Source organism: Pithys albifrons, chromosome 5 (assembly GCF_047495875.1).
Source record: "Pithys albifrons albifrons isolate INPA30051 chromosome 5, PitAlb_v1, whole genome shotgun sequence".
Taxonomy (NCBI): Eukaryota; Metazoa; Chordata; class Aves; order Passeriformes; family Thamnophilidae; genus Pithys; species Pithys albifrons.
The window spans coordinates 29,885,530-29,902,950 of NC_092462.1; the positions used below are offsets into that span (position 1 = coordinate 29,885,530).

At 39.7% G+C, this 17,421-nt stretch overlaps 1 protein-coding gene across 1 annotated transcript in view; it reads left to right on the forward strand.

Moving 5' to 3' along the window:
• The window catches only part of FHIP1A (FHF complex subunit HOOK interacting protein 1A), a 100,691-nt gene that overhangs the window by 41,950 nt on the left and 41,320 nt on the right, over positions 1-17,421 (forward strand). The window contains exons 3-4 of the mRNA XM_071556094.1: positions 10,733-10,965; positions 12,348-12,974. Of these exons, the coding sequence (XP_071412195.1) occupies positions 10,864-10,965; positions 12,348-12,974 (729 nt within the window). The 5' untranslated portion in view covers positions 10,733-10,863. The remainder of the gene's footprint in view (positions 1-10,732; positions 10,966-12,347; positions 12,975-17,421) is intronic.

The window sequence follows — 17,421 nt, forward strand, 5'->3', positions numbered from 1 at the left end:
TGAAATAATCAGGATAGTCTTCATGGTGTTTTACTGCTGATTCTTATGGTTAAACTATACTTAGAACCTGCAGACTCATCTCAGAGTTTGGAAATTTAAAAAAAAAGTTTATGGCTTCTTTATCATGCAACATGGAACATTTGGAATATATGTGTGTTTGCATCTTATTGTGGATTAGTGCTGAAAGCATACATATCTTCTTTAGTGTCACTTTGTAGAGTTGAGAACATTATTCTTGGCCTTTCTATGTTCATTTTAATGAGTAATTTGACATGTTATACAAATCACTTGAAAAATTGTTTTACATATTATTGCTGTAGGTGTAAAATATATACCTTAATCTTGTTTTCTGGAATCTACATATGATAATTACAAGTATATTGATAACATTTCTCTAGACCATCTTTCTCTTGGAAAGGTAGTATTTCCTATCTGTATGCTACTGTTCTGAAAAGAGCTTTAAATCTTCAGAGTATGGAGTCTTCTACTGCTTTGCTGCTCTCATTCATCTTCCTGTCAGGAAGATTTTGCAGAAAGGCAACTTAATAATTTCCTATGAATTTAGTTGATACTTTTAGCTATAGACACGGTTTTACCTTTCTCAAAAAGTGTAAAAAAGAAAAAACATTCCATTCACTTTAATATCACAACTTCAGGAACCACGTGTCTTTCCTAAATTACAAGCAGGTTGGAGCCAGGTTTGTATGTCACACAGATGTCAGAATTATCTTGAAAAGCAAAAATTGATGCTGCAGAGTGTATGGATCATTTTGATTTCTTTCTTCCAGTACCACAGCCAGAACATAAAGTGGGTTTTGTTAAATGTCTGCTTTCTGGAGCATTGCTCCCTCCCACTCCTGGCTTGTGATGAATTTTGAAATAAACTCTGTACAATTTCTTAGTGGAGATGGAGAAACTGGCAGCAGCTATTCTTTTATCAATAATTCACTTCAATTATGGCAAAACAAAATGACTGGTGTAGACACAGCAGCTGATATTCGTAATTCACCTATAAACCAAGGAATGGAAGGTAGCTTTCATTGAGTGCCATGTGCTATGCCCTTTGGGGTTGTTTCTGTTTCTCTTTGAAGCTTGGTATGACAGCAAACTCCGAGTACAAAGTTTTAAACTGAGGCTTGCAATGCCTCTCTGACACAGTACAACACCAAACATGTTGGTCGGTGAGCCTTGGACATTTTAACTACTTGGTTTTCTATGGAAACAGGCTTTTCTGGGATCATCACTTTTGGTAGTAATAGGGGAATGAGGCAGCAAAGTTAAAGCCTTTGAACTGATTTTGATTCGATGACTGCTATTTTTAAGTTGAGTTGGGGTTTTTTGGTTTTTTTTCTTTTTCAAGTTTAGTTTAGGGTTTTAATATCTTTTGCAGCAGCTGTCTGCTAGTAGCAGACAAGATACCTCAGTCATACTGTCCCAGAGTTCTGCTAAGATTAGAGAGATAACGATCTCAAATTTTAAGAACCCTAGCTGCTATTTTATTCTTGAGTTTTTAACCAATGTAATCTGTATTTTGAACCACTAATTGTTACTGAATTGTTGCCTTTCTGTAGTAGGCCAAATGTGAAGAGATGCAATACAACAGAGGAACAAAGTCATACCACTTACATAGCAACCTTATTTTGTTCTCATCCTTGCTTCAGATTTATGACCCAGGGATAGGAATATGTAGTTCATTCCTCCTGGGGCTTAGAAAGAGTAACTCCAGTGATTGCATGCTCTCAAGTTCCAGTGAAATTGCCTATGTGCAAATGCATGTGGTAGATGAACATGCCCTGTGGTGATGTAACAGGTAAATGAGGCCCTCCCTGAGGAGGTCAAGGTCTCTGTCAAGTGTTCTGTGTTGTTTAATTAGTGTTTTCTTGAGAAATCAGTGCCATTTCTCTAGCTTTGGAAATATGCTCTATGATGAACTGTCTTTGCTGGTCAGCTCTATACCTTTCTAGATCCACTCTGTGTAATTTTAGCTTAACCTATCAGTACTTTTTGGCCCATACTACCTAATTAGCATCTGTTCTCTCATTTTGACTGACCCACGCAGTAGGAGCCTCTGAGGGCTTGGAGTTTGGCTTAGCCTGTGTCCCAGTGCATGGGCTGCCAGCAAGAGTTGATCCCATTGCTTGCCCTGGCAGCAAGCCTGTTTGTGCAATTGTGGCACTCCTGAACTGGGACAATCAGCTGGGCCTCTTGGCTGTCCCTGCTGTGTGCACTGTGGGGGAACTGCCTGTTCATGTGTCTGGAGAACCATGTACTTATTTAATGCTGTAGCCTGAACCTCCTAACGTATAATACCACAGCAGTATATAGGTCACATGAAGATCTCGGTGGTATCCCAGCTGAGCTAATGTGAATCCACAATAAACACGTGAGTAGTGTACTTCCACAGACATTTGATAAAAGATGAATTGTGTTTTTTAACTTCAGCAGGCTGACTGTAGATGGGACAGTAATATTTTTGTCTCATTATAAAACACACTGTGTGTAGTTTCTCTCATGAGATAGATCGTTAGGCAGTCTCTGTGGGGACAAGTCACAAGACATTCTTACTTTCATGTTGGCAGGTTGGATTAAATTGCGCTTGATGAGAACAGATTGATACTTTGATTAACTACTTTGTTTTACAGCTTGTGGTGACTTGTTCTGTGTCAGGATTTTAAGCAGATAGCTTTATCAGTGTAAAACATCTTCTCCCACCTACACACAGAAGGCATAGTGTCTTTGCAAGTACTGGATAGAAAAGCTAGATTGAAGAAAGCTGACTAAGTGTGAAATGTTTGCTTGAGGCAGACGAAGGACAGGACAATTGGTGGATGGCAGCATTGAAGCATGGAAGAACAAATGAAGAAGGGAGATAATTGTTCATATAGTTTAAACTGTTCCTGTAGTAATCTGCTTCGGCTTTCTTGCTAGTGGAGCTCTGAAGGTAAGTGGGACTTAATGAAAACGAGGATCCTTTGAAGCAATGACTTTTAACCACTGACAGTTACTTGGTTGCCTGCCACAGACCTACTGCTCTCCAGTGAGCAACCTGTAATCCTTCTGCACTCTGATGGAGTTTGTATAGGATCATTCAGGGTGGGGATGTTACTGTTCTTCATAGGCTTTGCTTTTGCTGCAAAATGAAGCACAAGCACTATGAATGCTTTCCTTTGAAAGGATTAATGTCTTCCTTTGAAACACTATTGTTAATACAATTTAAACTGTCTCCCTAATCACAGTCCCTAAAGAAAAGCTGACAAATTTGTGCAGAAGGCTTTCTTTTCAATCAAAAGTAAACAAACCCTGAACAAGGTCCCTTTTAAGTTGGAACTAAGTTGAGGAATGCTAAAATTTACTCACTTTGCTCCTGCCTTCCCTCATCCACTTACGCGAGACTGCAGAGGTGTGATTGCATACCTGTGCATAAGACCATATAATTTCCAGCTGCTTCTTTGAAGTGATCTAATTTCAAGCCCCTTTAGTGCTACACCGATCCATGAAGACATTTTGATATATGCTGTTTCTTTCACTGTTATGGAATTTGCTCTGGTCTTGTGTACCTGGACTGATGGGGTGCAAAGCTTTGGTAGGTATGGGTAAAAGTATGCAGTGTCTGATGCAAGAGGTACACTGGTGCTTGTGACCTACTGGAGAACACAGCATCTTAGCCTCTGAACAGAGGGCAACCTTGGTAACTGAATTGTAAAGCCTTGCAGCATATTTTGTGCCTACCTTACTATATTAGGCTGTGTATCTTTTGTCTTTGTATTATGCATTGTCCAGGAAACCTCAGTTTTACAAACTTCTGTGTTAGTTTTTTTTTTAATTCAAATGTGAAACTTTTAAAAAGAGAAACTTCAGTGGGAGGGAACAGACTTCACAAGGGATTCTTGCTATGCTGTTTTTCCAGTGTACTTTCCAGTAAAATAAATGCTTTTGTTGACTGGGGGATTTCAGCCCTTAATCAGCTGTGTAAAAAGGTTGATGACTTACAGACTTGTGGAGAAAAATTGCAAGCAGATATCCTCCATGAGTTCTATGACTGGACTCATTAATGCAAAGCTGCCCAGTGCAGTTGTGGACTGCTGTTGGTTAGTTTGGGGTTTTTTTAGTTGGAAATAGGCTGAGTCATGCTGGAGTTTTCTGGTCTTTTCCATCCTCTTCACTTACAAGGGACTGCACAGACATTGTTATAGACCTATGTATGTGACTGTACAACTGCTGCTGCTTAAGGAGAGACAGGTGCTTCCTAGTATGTTTGTATATACAACACTTGACCTGATTTGCAAGAAAAAAACCCACCAATCAACTAACAGTCTACACTGAACGGTATTTAATATGAAACCAACAAAGTGTATGTAAGTGGAAACTAGTTGCCTAATTTCAAAAGCTGTTGTCGAGTATCAAAGAGAATGTAGGAAGGTTTTAGGAGAAATTGTGACTTGCCTCTTTGATCCTGATTTCCTCATGTGTGCGATATGTGCACTGGTGCTTCTTATTCCACATGGAGATCATTAAATATATAAACCCGTGGTGGCAGGGGCAGCATAGGAGAAGAGGGATTAGAGTGTTATCAGTGTAAGTAATTGAAATGTCTCTGAAAGGCATATGTAAGTGGACTTGACCTTGCAATACAGTTAAACAACTGATAGATAAGATATGGAAGATTTGCCTGCTAAGAAGGTTCTGTTACTGTGTGGCAGAGTAAAGGCATTAAACTGAGCAGTGCCTTTTGGAAGTAGAATTTTGAATGGCCTGCATGAGAGGTGTATTCACACTTGGTAGAGTAATAACTTGATCAGAACTAAGTATGAGACAAAAGCCGAAATTATTGTAAAGTGTTAACCATGACCTGATTAAAATAAATAGTTAGTGTTGTTCTTAGTGGCCCCAGAGTTCAATTCTACCTTTTCCTCCATGAATTGGTGTCTTATAAATTAATTTAATTTCTCACCTTTGGACTCATTATGATCACATTATTTGTCCCATTTAATTTGAGTTAGTTTTCTTTCACAGAGAATAATGTGATGGTGCAGTTACTGTTGCACATTGCATCTTGCAGAATGATCACGAAAACCTACTAACCTAGTAACAAAATCTGCTTGCAATGAATGTATTCTGTCTGCTACTGCTATAACTGGAGCGTGGTAACTTTAGATTGATACGTATCTTAAAAGGATCTCTTCCAATTCAATTACTTTCCTTTTTAAAATACAAACTCTGTTTTTAGAATCTACTTTGCGACCACTTAAGTTGTCAAAAGCGTTTTGAAACACACTATTACAGAGTTTGAAGTCTTTGAAGCCTACGCAATCTATTAGTGTTTTGTATTACTGAGGAAATCCCAGCATCCCAAGATGCTTTTGAAACTGGAAATATTTGCTTCCTTAAGGGAATTGATTTGAACTTAGAAATATTATTGCACATTGCAGTCTGCTTGTTGCTGTCTTGTTGCTTTTTGATTAGAGATGATTAAAAACCTGTAGAATTTGTGGCTGTGAAGGTAATGTCTGTGTTCTTCAACTGCTCAGATTTCTGATCCTATGCTGGGCTATATGCAAGTGAACCTAGTCCTCATCAGCAATGTCTGCTGCAGGGAAGTTGTTTTCTGCTAATAATTTAAATTTGCTATTTTTGTTCTTACATGTGGAACTTTATACAGACTGTTTATGATGACTTTGTGCAGTAGGAGTAAACATTCAGAATGAACTGTTAGAGATGTCAACTGTTTGTCACCACAGGACAAATGATCTTTTTTGTGATTGTTATTAAAGAGGTGAGTGGCTTAAATGTTGTGATTGTGTTCATGTATATGCCACATAGTGTTAGGTGCAGGTTTTACTTATAGTAGGTAAATGCTGGAGATGAACTTGCCTTTTCACAGTTTGTCAGTCACATACTCAGAAAGATCTGTACCAAGCAGTGAGATAGTGTTTGTGCCTGCAATAACGAATACAGCAAATGGACCTGGCAGGATGCATGAAACATCAGCTTGAGGAGACCTTTCTGAATGGTTTCTGTGGTTGTGTTGTAGTTTGGGATTATTATGTAAATTCTCTCCCCTGCCACTTAACTGCCCAGGCCAGCAGTTAACAAAAGAAGTAGTTAACTGTTGATCACTTGGGTGGGGGCAGGTTTGTCTCTTTTGGTTTTTTTTGATATTTCTTTCCAGTCTTGGCTCGGCGGAGCGAGGGAGTGGGGGCTTCGAGGAGGCAGGCTGCCCTGCTGGCTACTGCTGGGGCTTTCCTGACTGTCTGGCTGCCACTGTACCCGGACTGCTTTTCGGGCCTCGCTGCTGCTGCTGCTGCTGCTGCTGCTGCCTACCCCTGACTGCTTTTCTGGCCACGCGGCTGCTGCTGTGTGCCCTGACTGCTTTTCTGGCCACGCGGTTGCTGCTGCCTACCCCTGACTGGTTCTGACCGTGTTGCTGCTGCTGCCTACCCCTGACTGGTTCTGACCGCGTTGCTGCTGCTGCTGCCTGCCTTGGATTTGCTTCTGGTTGCTCATACTTTTCTGCTTCTTGGACGGGGAACACAGGGGGAAGAGACAGAGTCCATCTGAAAGCTCACTGCTCGTCTGTCTCACTGGAAAGGGACTGAAACTCACTCTGCAGTCAGCGGGTTGTGACCTTGACACTTAAGTATAACTTTTCCTCCCAGAGGAAAACCTGCTGTGTTTTTGTTGTTGTTTGTTTTTTTTTTTCTTTCTCTTGTGGTGTTGAGGAAGTGGGTTGCACTAGTCTGTATATATATATATACAGCAGTTATCCTTCTTGTATTAAAATTCCTTTTCTTAAATTTGATAAAGAGTGGTGTGATTATCGTGGAGGAGGCCCCTCCCCCGCTTGTGGGTAAACATTTTGGTTTTTTCCCCTCAAACCAAGACAGGTTGATAGTGTAGACTTGGAGTTGGCAACACTGAACGCCCTCGCTGTTCTGTTCTAACTCTGACAAAGGTGTGATTTGAATGCTGGCAGTTGTTAATGACCTATGTGTCTGAGAACTTCCTATGTTGTCATTTGAGTGTGCCCAAATTGAGACTTGGAGCTAGCAAGAAGCTCTTAATTATTCTGGATAAATAGGACCTTAGAGGGTGTTATGGAGGAGATAAGGAGGCACCTGCTTGTCACAAAGACTTCTTTCACTGGGGCTGTGTCTGTTCTTTCCATAGGATGTCTTGTGTAAGAAAAGATGTCCGTACTACAAGTGCAGACTGTCGCAGTCCTCTGCCAAGGCAGTAAGCTGTTAACAGAGGCAGGACTTTGTGGGAGTGACAGTGTGTGTGTGTATCTCTTAAGGCCTGAGGTGATTGATGAATGCATCCTTAAGGACCAGAAAACTACCTGTAGAATGTGGTTGTCTTGTAACCAGTAGAATCTCTCCATTTATGTTAGGTGAACTACTGACCAATAGTGCACTGGCACGTTATATACAGGAGTAGATAAAAGTGAAGCTGCTACTAAAAATAAAGTCCTTTTTCTTCGACGAAGCCTTCTGATCACACTGCAGCCTGAGTTGTCTCTGCCTCCTCTGACCGTGGCCAAGCTAATCTACATTACCCCAATAAAGGGTGACCCCAATAGGACTTGAGTGTGCAGTAATGTAGTGGTGGTTATAAATTCTTGTACAAACATCAATAACTAAATAGTACTGTTGTGGAAGGTGAGCCTTCCTAGTGGGCACATAGACATGGCAGTGGTTCTGTCACTGGACCTTGTAACATCTTGGTGTATTTGAATGTGTGGCAAGATATGAATCATTTCTGTTCACTTGAGGTTTTCTCATAGCTGCAGAGAAGTAGGCAATATTTCAGGAATCTGAAGGACCAGCATGGAACCTCTACTCAAAAAGTCTCTTTAGAGAGCTACAAGATAGGATAGTTGTTCAAAGGAGCATCTGTCTGATGGTGAGGGACTGAGAACTGTCTTGATGTTTGTGGAGTAGTGTCTGAGGCTGGAATAGGAAAGATGCATGAAGAATAAAGAAAGAAGATGAAGAGGAAAGAAAATTGTGAAGGCCAAGGAGGACACAGAAGTAGAACAGATTAGTGGTGAAAAGAGGGTAACAGATTGAATAGCTTTGGGTTACTCACATGTGCTAACATCCTAGAGCTTTGCATGCATCTGGAGAGTCTTGTATCACTGATCTTTGATTTTTATCAGAATTCTTGAAGAAAGTTGTAAACTCCCTTACTGTTGTTTACTAGCTTTGATAGTGGAAGCTGATTCTGCTCTTGGTATCACACTGCTGTGCTGCTGACAGAATTGGTCATGTGATAGCTGATGTGTAATATCAGTTTCTTTTATTTAAATTCCAAAACAACATGCACAGGCTACATTAAAACAACCCCTAAGTTGTTCAGTCAAGCAACTCATAAATTCCAGAAGTGAGCTTGCCTCTGCTTTGTTAATTGAGTTCTCTTGCTGCGCTTTCTGATACCATCTTTAATTATACAATCACATTAGTTTTTCCAAAGCTGCTTGCTTCACACACAGGATAGATCTGCTAAAAGGGTGAATCAGGGTTGTGCAGCGAAGGACACTTGCCTAGAGGAGTCTGCTGGACTTCTACAGAGGTGGAGAGTTTTCTGTTTGAAGGAGAGTGCTGAAGAAGAGGAAACTGGCAGGAATTGGGTAGCTGATCTGAAGAATAAATTACATATTCCTTGGATTATTAGATATGGTATTAGGCAAACTACTGAGAGCAGACTATTTCTAAATGGTGTCTAAGCATGTGTCTTGTTTTCCAAGTGTTTTTTTGTAGAAATGTTGACTTCTCAGAGCTGCAAGCACGTCGCCAGAAGTTGTACATTTAATATATAGGGGTACCTGCTTCAGTCGATCTGAAGTTGCATCCTCAAATCTACTTGCCACTAAGATCTCTGATTATTTTGGTATGAGATTTTTTGGTCTGTTTATTAGGTTTGGGTTTTTTCCCTTGTGGAGGAACAGTAATGTAGGATAGTACAGTTAGGTTTTACAAGACTATATAAGAAGTAGCAGTATACTGGTAGGTGCCTTCATTTAAGCAAGCACATGGAACAAGCTGCTGGTAAGGAGAATTCTTGAAAGTGTAAGGCCTGTATCAGCATGGAAGAGATGGGCAGGTGAGAAGAGTGAGTGGAGCAGGGGAACAAGGAGTATAGACTGATGATATTTTGTAAGGGATTCCTTCTGCTTCCAGCATTGACTGACTCTCTTGAGCTAATTCTCACTGGTCTTGCACAGGACTCTCCTGTGCATCTGATTCCAGGTGGTTTATTGTCTGAAGAGCAGCTTGTATGGAGTGCCAGCTGCATTCCAGAAGCGTTGTTACCCAGACAGATGCACTGTGCAGGATTTATGCTGGTATTGCTGGCTTCTCCACACATGGAATGTGTTACCTGCAAAAAGGATGGACTAGCATCCTCAAAAAGGATTGAAAGAAGCAAGGGTTAGAATGGAGTCCATGATCATGGCTGATCATGCAGTTGAATCTTGAACATCCGAATAGACGTGTGTGTGTGTGTGTGTGTACGTACATATATATATATATATACGCACCGGGGATCACATAACCATTTTTTGCTTGCCTCAGAAATCTTAAAAGTTGTACCCTGTATATTTTCAGACTCTTTGAAAATGGCAAAAGTTGCTTCTACTTTTGAGAAAGGCTGTATGTTTTCCTGTGCAAGCAGAGATATCTGCTACAGAGAGGATTTTCATCTTTTGAGATATGCACAGAGAAATCTCTTCTGTACTGGTAAAGAATTGCTGTATGGGCTTTGGCAGCTTATGGTACAAAAAAATTCTGTTTGTTGTTGGGAGCCTTTTTTATTCTATGGCTCCAAACTGAAATAAATTAAGTGCCTAGTTAGTTTGCAAAGAGGAGAATAAAAAATGTAAACCTTATGGAGGGTAGGAAGGAAAGCAAGGAACTCTGTGGCGTAGATATTGGTGCTTGAGGGAATAATATGTTGTCTTAAGCCTCTCAAATATCTGGAAGATACCAGTCTTTGTTTCATTTTAGCTTTCCCCACAGGTGTGCGACTACTTTGATACTCAGATATCTAGGATATTAAATAATGGATGAAAGGAATGTTTCAATGTTTGATCCTTTTCTTATAGTCCTGTAATATGACATCTCAATTTATTTGGTTTTGGATACATGGAGGTTTTATCTTTTATGTTGTTTGGTTTTGTTTACTTTGGTATTGATACAGATGCATCCTTTTATGTGAATATGGTGCTCTACAGATGTTTTCAACTGTTTATAACATGGTTTCTGGCAGAAAACTTTTTTCTGGCAGAAAAAGTTTTTGTAATTATATCTATTACTGGAAATTTTGGTAAAAAAAAACCCTAGAGAAATAGCTTGTACTTTTTTTAACCTGTGTAGTCTGTGTAGCATTAGTTACCAAGTAACTCTGAAAAGAGATGTGGTCAGATGGCCAAAGTGTCATAATGAAAAACTAAAAATGTAGTGACATATGTAAAATGTTTACTGTATAAGCTCTTGTTGTGCGTGTTTATTTCAGTCACTGATCTCAAAAGTTTGAGTTTTATAAGCTGTTATCATGAGCAAAAGTTTGAGATTGGTCCCATATAACATGCTTTAAAAAATTCTGTCCTCAAAGTGAGTTAAAAGAAAAAAGTTTTATTGTTCTATGTAAGTTTGTTCTTTTTTGTTATACAACTATAGTTTGGTGTGCAGAGGTATATGTGTGTTTCTTTTTGGTTTGGTTTTCTTTTTTACAGATTTCTGTGGATGCCAAAGCTCAGGACACAATATCAATCTCATCATGATGCTTGAACATCTGTAGCTCCATGGAAGATTTAAAAAAGAAATTCGCCATGGCCTAGTTGACTTGACCTTTGGAAAACTTATAATGTCCTCTGGAACCAGTGCCAGCAAAAATCGGCAGGCTCCCAGCCTGCAGGGTGTTGACCCAGAAACATGCATGATAGTGTTTAGAACACACTGGGCACAGGTAATGTTAATTAGTTTTATTGATTTGAAGTAAGCTGCATTAATAGGAATTTGCTTCATTCCTTCTTTTGAGATAATCCTGAGTGGCTCAGGAACAAACGTCTTTCATACAGAATGCAGTGGATGACACTGAACTATTTTTAAAATGCAAAGAAATTGACCTTTCAAGGTCTGGTTTAGCCTTTAAGGACTAATCACACTTTGAACTGCAGATTTGCATCTAAATGGGAAGGGGTAGGAGATTGTAATATCTTACTGAAGGCCTGGATCTTCTTACTGGCTTTCTCGTTGATTCACTGTGACTTATACTGTGCTGCAAACTTCTGTGCTTCCTTTCCTTGGGCTGGGTAAGGCTTGCCTATCTTTGATGAAGTGTATGGGATGCATAGTGCAAAGCTGTGTGCACTGTTGTTTATTATGGATAGATGCAGGTTATACACTTCAGCATATTCTGAAAATTGTTCGCATGTCATCAGGTTTACAGTTGCTTTTAGGCAAAAATGTTTTGCTCTGAGCACCATATTTTGAGGTCTTATTTGCTGCAGTAATATGAATAACTACTAACAGTTTGTGTAAAATTGATTTCTGTGCTGTTGCTTTTGTTGTTCTTTGCTATCCCAAGAAGCAAACCAGACAAATGCTGGTGTTTCTGAAGTGTTCCCAGAGTCAGTCTCACTTACCTCTAGTAATGTCATGTTAGGGGAGCCACTGTTTCTTTCTGGTTTTGTGGCAATTATCCTCCACTAAAAGGCTGAAGACAATAGTTGTTTCATGGACAATGAGCTTCACTGTTTGTGTGCACAACAGAATTTAATCCAGAGTTATAAATTGAGGGATGACAATTGTTACTCAATCCTAAAATTATATTGAAAGTTGCACGAGTGTGTGGGCATCAGTGGCCATTCAGTATGATAGGAGATGTGGCAAGGAAAGAGCAGTGCTGTGGGCTGCTGCTACTCTTACCACAGCAAATTATCCCATGATATGGATTCTCCTGAGCACAGTTACTCTGCCTGAAGACCAGGTCCTTTCATTTCAGTCCTCTGTGACAAAGACTTACTTCAAACATCATTGAAACTCAATTTCTGAACACTAAGGATACCTAGTGGATCCCTGTTTCAGAGAACCCCTTGCTTTCAGCACTACGACAATTGGCAAATTTAGATACTTATTAGAAAAAGAAAGTGAACAAAAGCATTACGTTTTGGCCTCACACATACTAGATGTGAAACTTTTAGTTTCTGTCTGTCAATCTTTCTGTATTTAAAAGCATAAAAAGACTACACTTTTTCCATTGAGAATTTTGGTTAACTTTTTCCTTATAGTGGTAAGTGTATATTTTTTAAAATGTGCTCAAACTGATCTGCCTTTGTTTCTCTTTAGGTTCTGAAAATCTTAGAGAAGCATGATCCTTTGAAAAACACTCAGGCAAGGTATGGGGCAATCTCGCCTGATGAGGCCAGCACTGTTCAGAATTATGTGGAGCACATGCTTTTCTTACTAATTGAGGAGCAAGCAAAGGATGCCTCAATGGGGCCTATTCTGGAGTTTGTGGTCTCAGAAAACATCATGGAGAAGCTTTTCCTTTGGAGCCTACGGCGAGAGTTCACCGATGAAACAAAAATTGAGCAACTCAAAATGTATGAAATGTTAGTAACCCAGTCTCATCAGCCTTTGCTTCATCACAAGCCCATTTTGAAGCCTTTGATGATGTTGCTGAGTTCCTGCTCAGGAACAGCCACTCCAGCAGTGGAAACAGAGTTGATCGTCATCTTGAACCAGCTCTGCTCTATTATAGCCAAAGATCCCTCCGTTTTAGAACTGTTTTTCCACACTAGCGAGGACCAAGGAGCTGCCAATTTCCTCATATTTTCACTGCTGATTCCCTTCATCCATCGAGAGGGAACAGTAGGCCAACAAGCCCGTGATGCGCTGCTCTTCATAATGTCTTTGTCTGCAGAGAACAGCCTCGTTGCAAACCACATAGCAGAAAACACCTATTTTTGCCCAGTAAGTTCTTATTTTCATGGTCTTCAGTGCTAACCTAACTGTCTCTCCTGTGTTCTTTTCATCCTTTTCTGTCATTTTTGATAAAGATGTGTTGTAACACATTTGTTTCTGCTAACAGCTATGTCACAAATGATAATGCTGTTCAATCCAGCCCTAATGGCAAATGCAGCCTTGCTTCTTGTTTCCATAGCACTGTCTGGTGCTTTTGGGCCACCACATGTGCTTTTGCAGTCACACAGTGAATTGTACTGGGAAACTGATGGAAGTTGTAACAACTTGGTCAGAGGGAAACCTGTTCTGTCTCACTGTGGGGCTGAAGGGAATGAGAAATGGGAATGAGGTTCTGAGGTGATTGTTTCTGGTGGCAATGCTGGCTCAAGTGGGCTGTGCTTGCCACTGACATCAGTTCAACAGTTCAAAAAACAAGTGTGAAAATAGTGAGTGTTACAGAAATGTAATTTTTTTTTGTAAGATTTCCTCATTGTCGCAGAATTGGATGTTTCTATGGCAGTTTCAGGCAAAGAACCATCTTGCTATATTGTACTCTGTTAAAAAATGTAGTAGTACTGCTCCATTGTTACATCTGGCAAATTGATCTTGCTACATGAATAGAAAGTCTTTGCTATTAAGTAATTAATCTAATTTAACTAACAAAACTGCCCTACTGCAGTTTTACAGCTAAAGCAGAATGGAATAACAACACCTGCTTCTTTAAGCCTTATCACAGTTTGAGATGTGCAATGGAAATGTTCAAACCTTAATATAATTCTGTACAAAAGTTACTCTTGTGTGTTGTTTTTTGGACTGATTCTTTTATCATCTTCACGGCTTGCATTTTAATTTAGTAAATGCCAGAAAAAAAGTGGAGGAGAGCCTCACATAGCTACTAAAGCAGAGAGCTGTAGAACAGAGAAAACTGGAATCCCAGACTTAAACATCACTTCCTGACAGCTGCTCCAGCTGTAGGTTTGCATTTGTTCTGCGATTGCTTTGAGCCACAGGGCAGAGCCAGAGTTGCAGGCCAGGGGGGGCCCACAAGTTGCAAAACAAAACTTCTGAATGGTTTCTTTTGGTCACTTGTAAATATTGTATCAATTCTTTTTTTCTGATTAGAGATTCCAATTGACCTTATTTAATAGATGCTGCTAAAGAATACGATCCTGGTTCTAAAACTGTCCTAGAGACAGATAGCATTATTGGATCCATGCTGTAACTTCCAAAATTGCATCTCCAATTAATGAAAGAAAAGAAAGAAAAAAACCTTATTACACTGAAGATAAAAGCCAGCTTCCAACAGCAGTAAGCCATGATTGACGATCATTCTAATTAGAAAAGCTTCTTGTCAAAATGTGCTAAAATCAGACTTTTCTGAACAGTAATGAGACTGGCCTAAGTTTATAATAAGACTTTAATGTAATGCCATAGATTCAGCTTACTAGCTCACTATCCTTCTCAAATTTGAGTTGGGATGAGCTGAAGGACAGATTTTGTTCTGGTGAAAGAATCTGTAGGTGTCAGTGTGTATGTCACTCAAATCAGTAAAATGTTGTCTAAGGTGCTCTGCAGAACAGGTAGCACAGTCCTGTGCTGGTAGGAGCGTTTGGGGGGCACTGTGATGTTATCTGGTTCTGGGGCCATGTTGACATACAGGGTTTTCTTTACTGTGCTTTATTGCATAGTCTGGGAAGCCTCTGAGATGTGGGGTCTGGCCATAAATTTGTGCTGCCACATACACCCAGATCAGTGTTAGATCTGTTCCAAAATGAACCTGAAGCTTTCTTGATACTTTTCTTTTGACCCCAGTTTGGTTTAGCAGCTTTTTAAAAACTGAAACATCCGTAGTTCCATAGTATTCAAAACTGTAGGTGAATAAACTATGAAGGAGGACGGAGAGAGGTACAGTAAGACACATCACTAACAAATGTGTAGGCAAACTATTGGATGAAGTTTTCTGATTTTACACAACATAATTTTGATCATGTTTTAAGCTGAGAGTTTTCTGAATCTGACTGAGGACATTATCTATTTAGCATTATAGGAAGAAAACAATATTTCTTCAAAATTTTGAGCAGGATATCATCTCCAAGTCTGTCCATAAAAACTTGTATTTGTAAATATCTTGGAGCTTAGGAAAGCCAGTATTAAAGCAGGAGGAGGGATGGCTCAGCAATGTCCTTGAAAAGTTAAGACTGCATAGAGATAGAAAGACTAGGGATGTGGTAAGAAAGGGAATTAATAAAAGGGAAGGAATTGTCCAGATAGCAATTGATTATGCATTAACAACACATTGTAATCACATAATTGGTCTGAGATTACAAATCACATAGTCAGTCAGTGTCTTCTGTGAGTCAGGAGAAAGTAAATAAGAAACTGGTTTGCAGGCAGACTCGTGACTTGATGGTGAGAAAGAAACTGCTGGAGCTGCTTCTAAAAGTAGATGAGCATGTAGGGTTGACATGACAAATGTTGGCACAAGTCTAAAAGGACATTGCTCTGTATGAAACAAAAAGTAAAACCATTCTTGCCCTTTCAGAATGTGAACTCATTCATTTCCGTACTTCTCAGATTTTTTTTTCATTGATGTTGCATTACTAAGTAAAATTCTGTAATGTAGTCTCTATATGTGCAATGTTTTATAGGCCTGCTTATAGAGTGTTCTGTTGGTAATCTAAAATGGTAATCCTGTTTACACCATACACCTTTGTGAATGTTTTAAAATGTTTTTTTATTTAAAGAGGTGAAATTGCTTCCAGCGGCTACTCTCTATCTTAGTGCTTAAGAAACACAATTTTGTAAAGCCATTTGTGCTCTACTTCATAGCAAAAATAAGAGCTTTCTAAACTTTACAGATTTTAGCAGCTGCATGTGGCACTTCTAACTTGAGCTGGTTTAAAGGTAAACCTGCAGGAGAAATGAACCTGACTCAAGAGAGATTACAAGTCAGAGTTACAATTTACTAGAAAGGTTACAATAAATACAATTATACAGAGAAAAACAATGGTTTTAACCCACAACAACCAGGTGCGTAACCCAGCAGCCTGGGACATAAACAGAACGGTGTTCATTAGCTCCTGTGCTGAGCCCCACGTGGTCCTCCTGAGCGCAAAGTAAAAGGACAGGAGAAAACCTTTTGGTGACGATGATGGTCACAATCTGGTCAAGAGTGGCAGTTGCAGTCCTGTCAAGGTTCTGGTCCCCCTCTGGATCCAATGAGTGGCCCCCCAAGTCCCCAGACCCCAAGATTATATATGCTCAGGTTCAAGTGGGAATGCCCAGTGCCTCCCCCATGGCAGGGAGTCTCGCAATTAGTGATTTACTTTGTGAATCATGGGATATTTTTGGAATTGTTGATGACCCATCAGCAGACATGGCCCCTCAGGCTGGGTGTGAAGGTGCTGGTGCCTCCCTGGAGGGGAGTTATCATGGCTGAGTCATTGGTGTGAAAAAAAAAACACTTCCCTGTCTCACAGGGTTCTTTAACACCCAGTTTGTAGCCTGAGGTGTCAGGTGTGCCCTGGGCAGCTGCTGCAAATGGTCCATTTTTAACAGTTCATCAGAAATGACAGAGAGAGTGTAGAATACACAGTTTTGGTTACACCCACATGGCGATAAACTGGTCCCGACCACCGTAACTAGGACATAACTTCAGTAAGTCTGACAAACTAAAGAATTCAAGACATAGACTGATTGTGAGTTCACTGCTCCTTTTAGCGGAGAGTAGTATGTTTTGTTCAAGGTCAGATTCTTATGCTTAAGGACTAATACCCATATGAAGGGGAAATGTGGATAGTACACAGCTTTGAAAATCACATTGGTTCCTGAGAGGGTAAGTATGTGTTTATGAATAGCAATTAAATTTTAAGCAGACAATAGAAAATCAAGTGTGGATTAATTAACAGCTTGCAACACAAACGAATCTGAAGTTCTCTCATTGTCTGAAGCCTGGGTTTGTGAGTGGAAGTGTTTGGGTTATATAACAGGTGGTTCTACAGGCCAAGTAAGATTTCTGTAACTTTTTTCTTAGCTTTTTACTGTGATGAAGAGGGAAAAAAGCAAAAAATATTCTAGTTATAAAGAATGTGTTTGTACAAATAAAGCTTTTCTCAATAACTTTAGCTTCTTGGTTTTTAAAAGTATCTCCAGCATTGTCCTTTATCTATCTACATATATATATGTGTGAAACTGTGTATCTGTCACTGTGCTAGAGCAGTGAATTTTCCAGTATTCTCCCCCCCCCCCTTAATATTTGTTTTAATTATATATGCCAGAATAAATACATCTTGAAAATTCTGTGAATTGGGAATGGAAAGTATACAGAAGGACTGCCTCTGACTGACTGGATGGGTTAACAATTACAATTGCTTGTGCTTGTATGTCATCAGAACCTGAATCCCCTTCTGTGAACCCGTGGTCTTTGACCTGCCCACTGTCAACTGTTTGTTTTCTA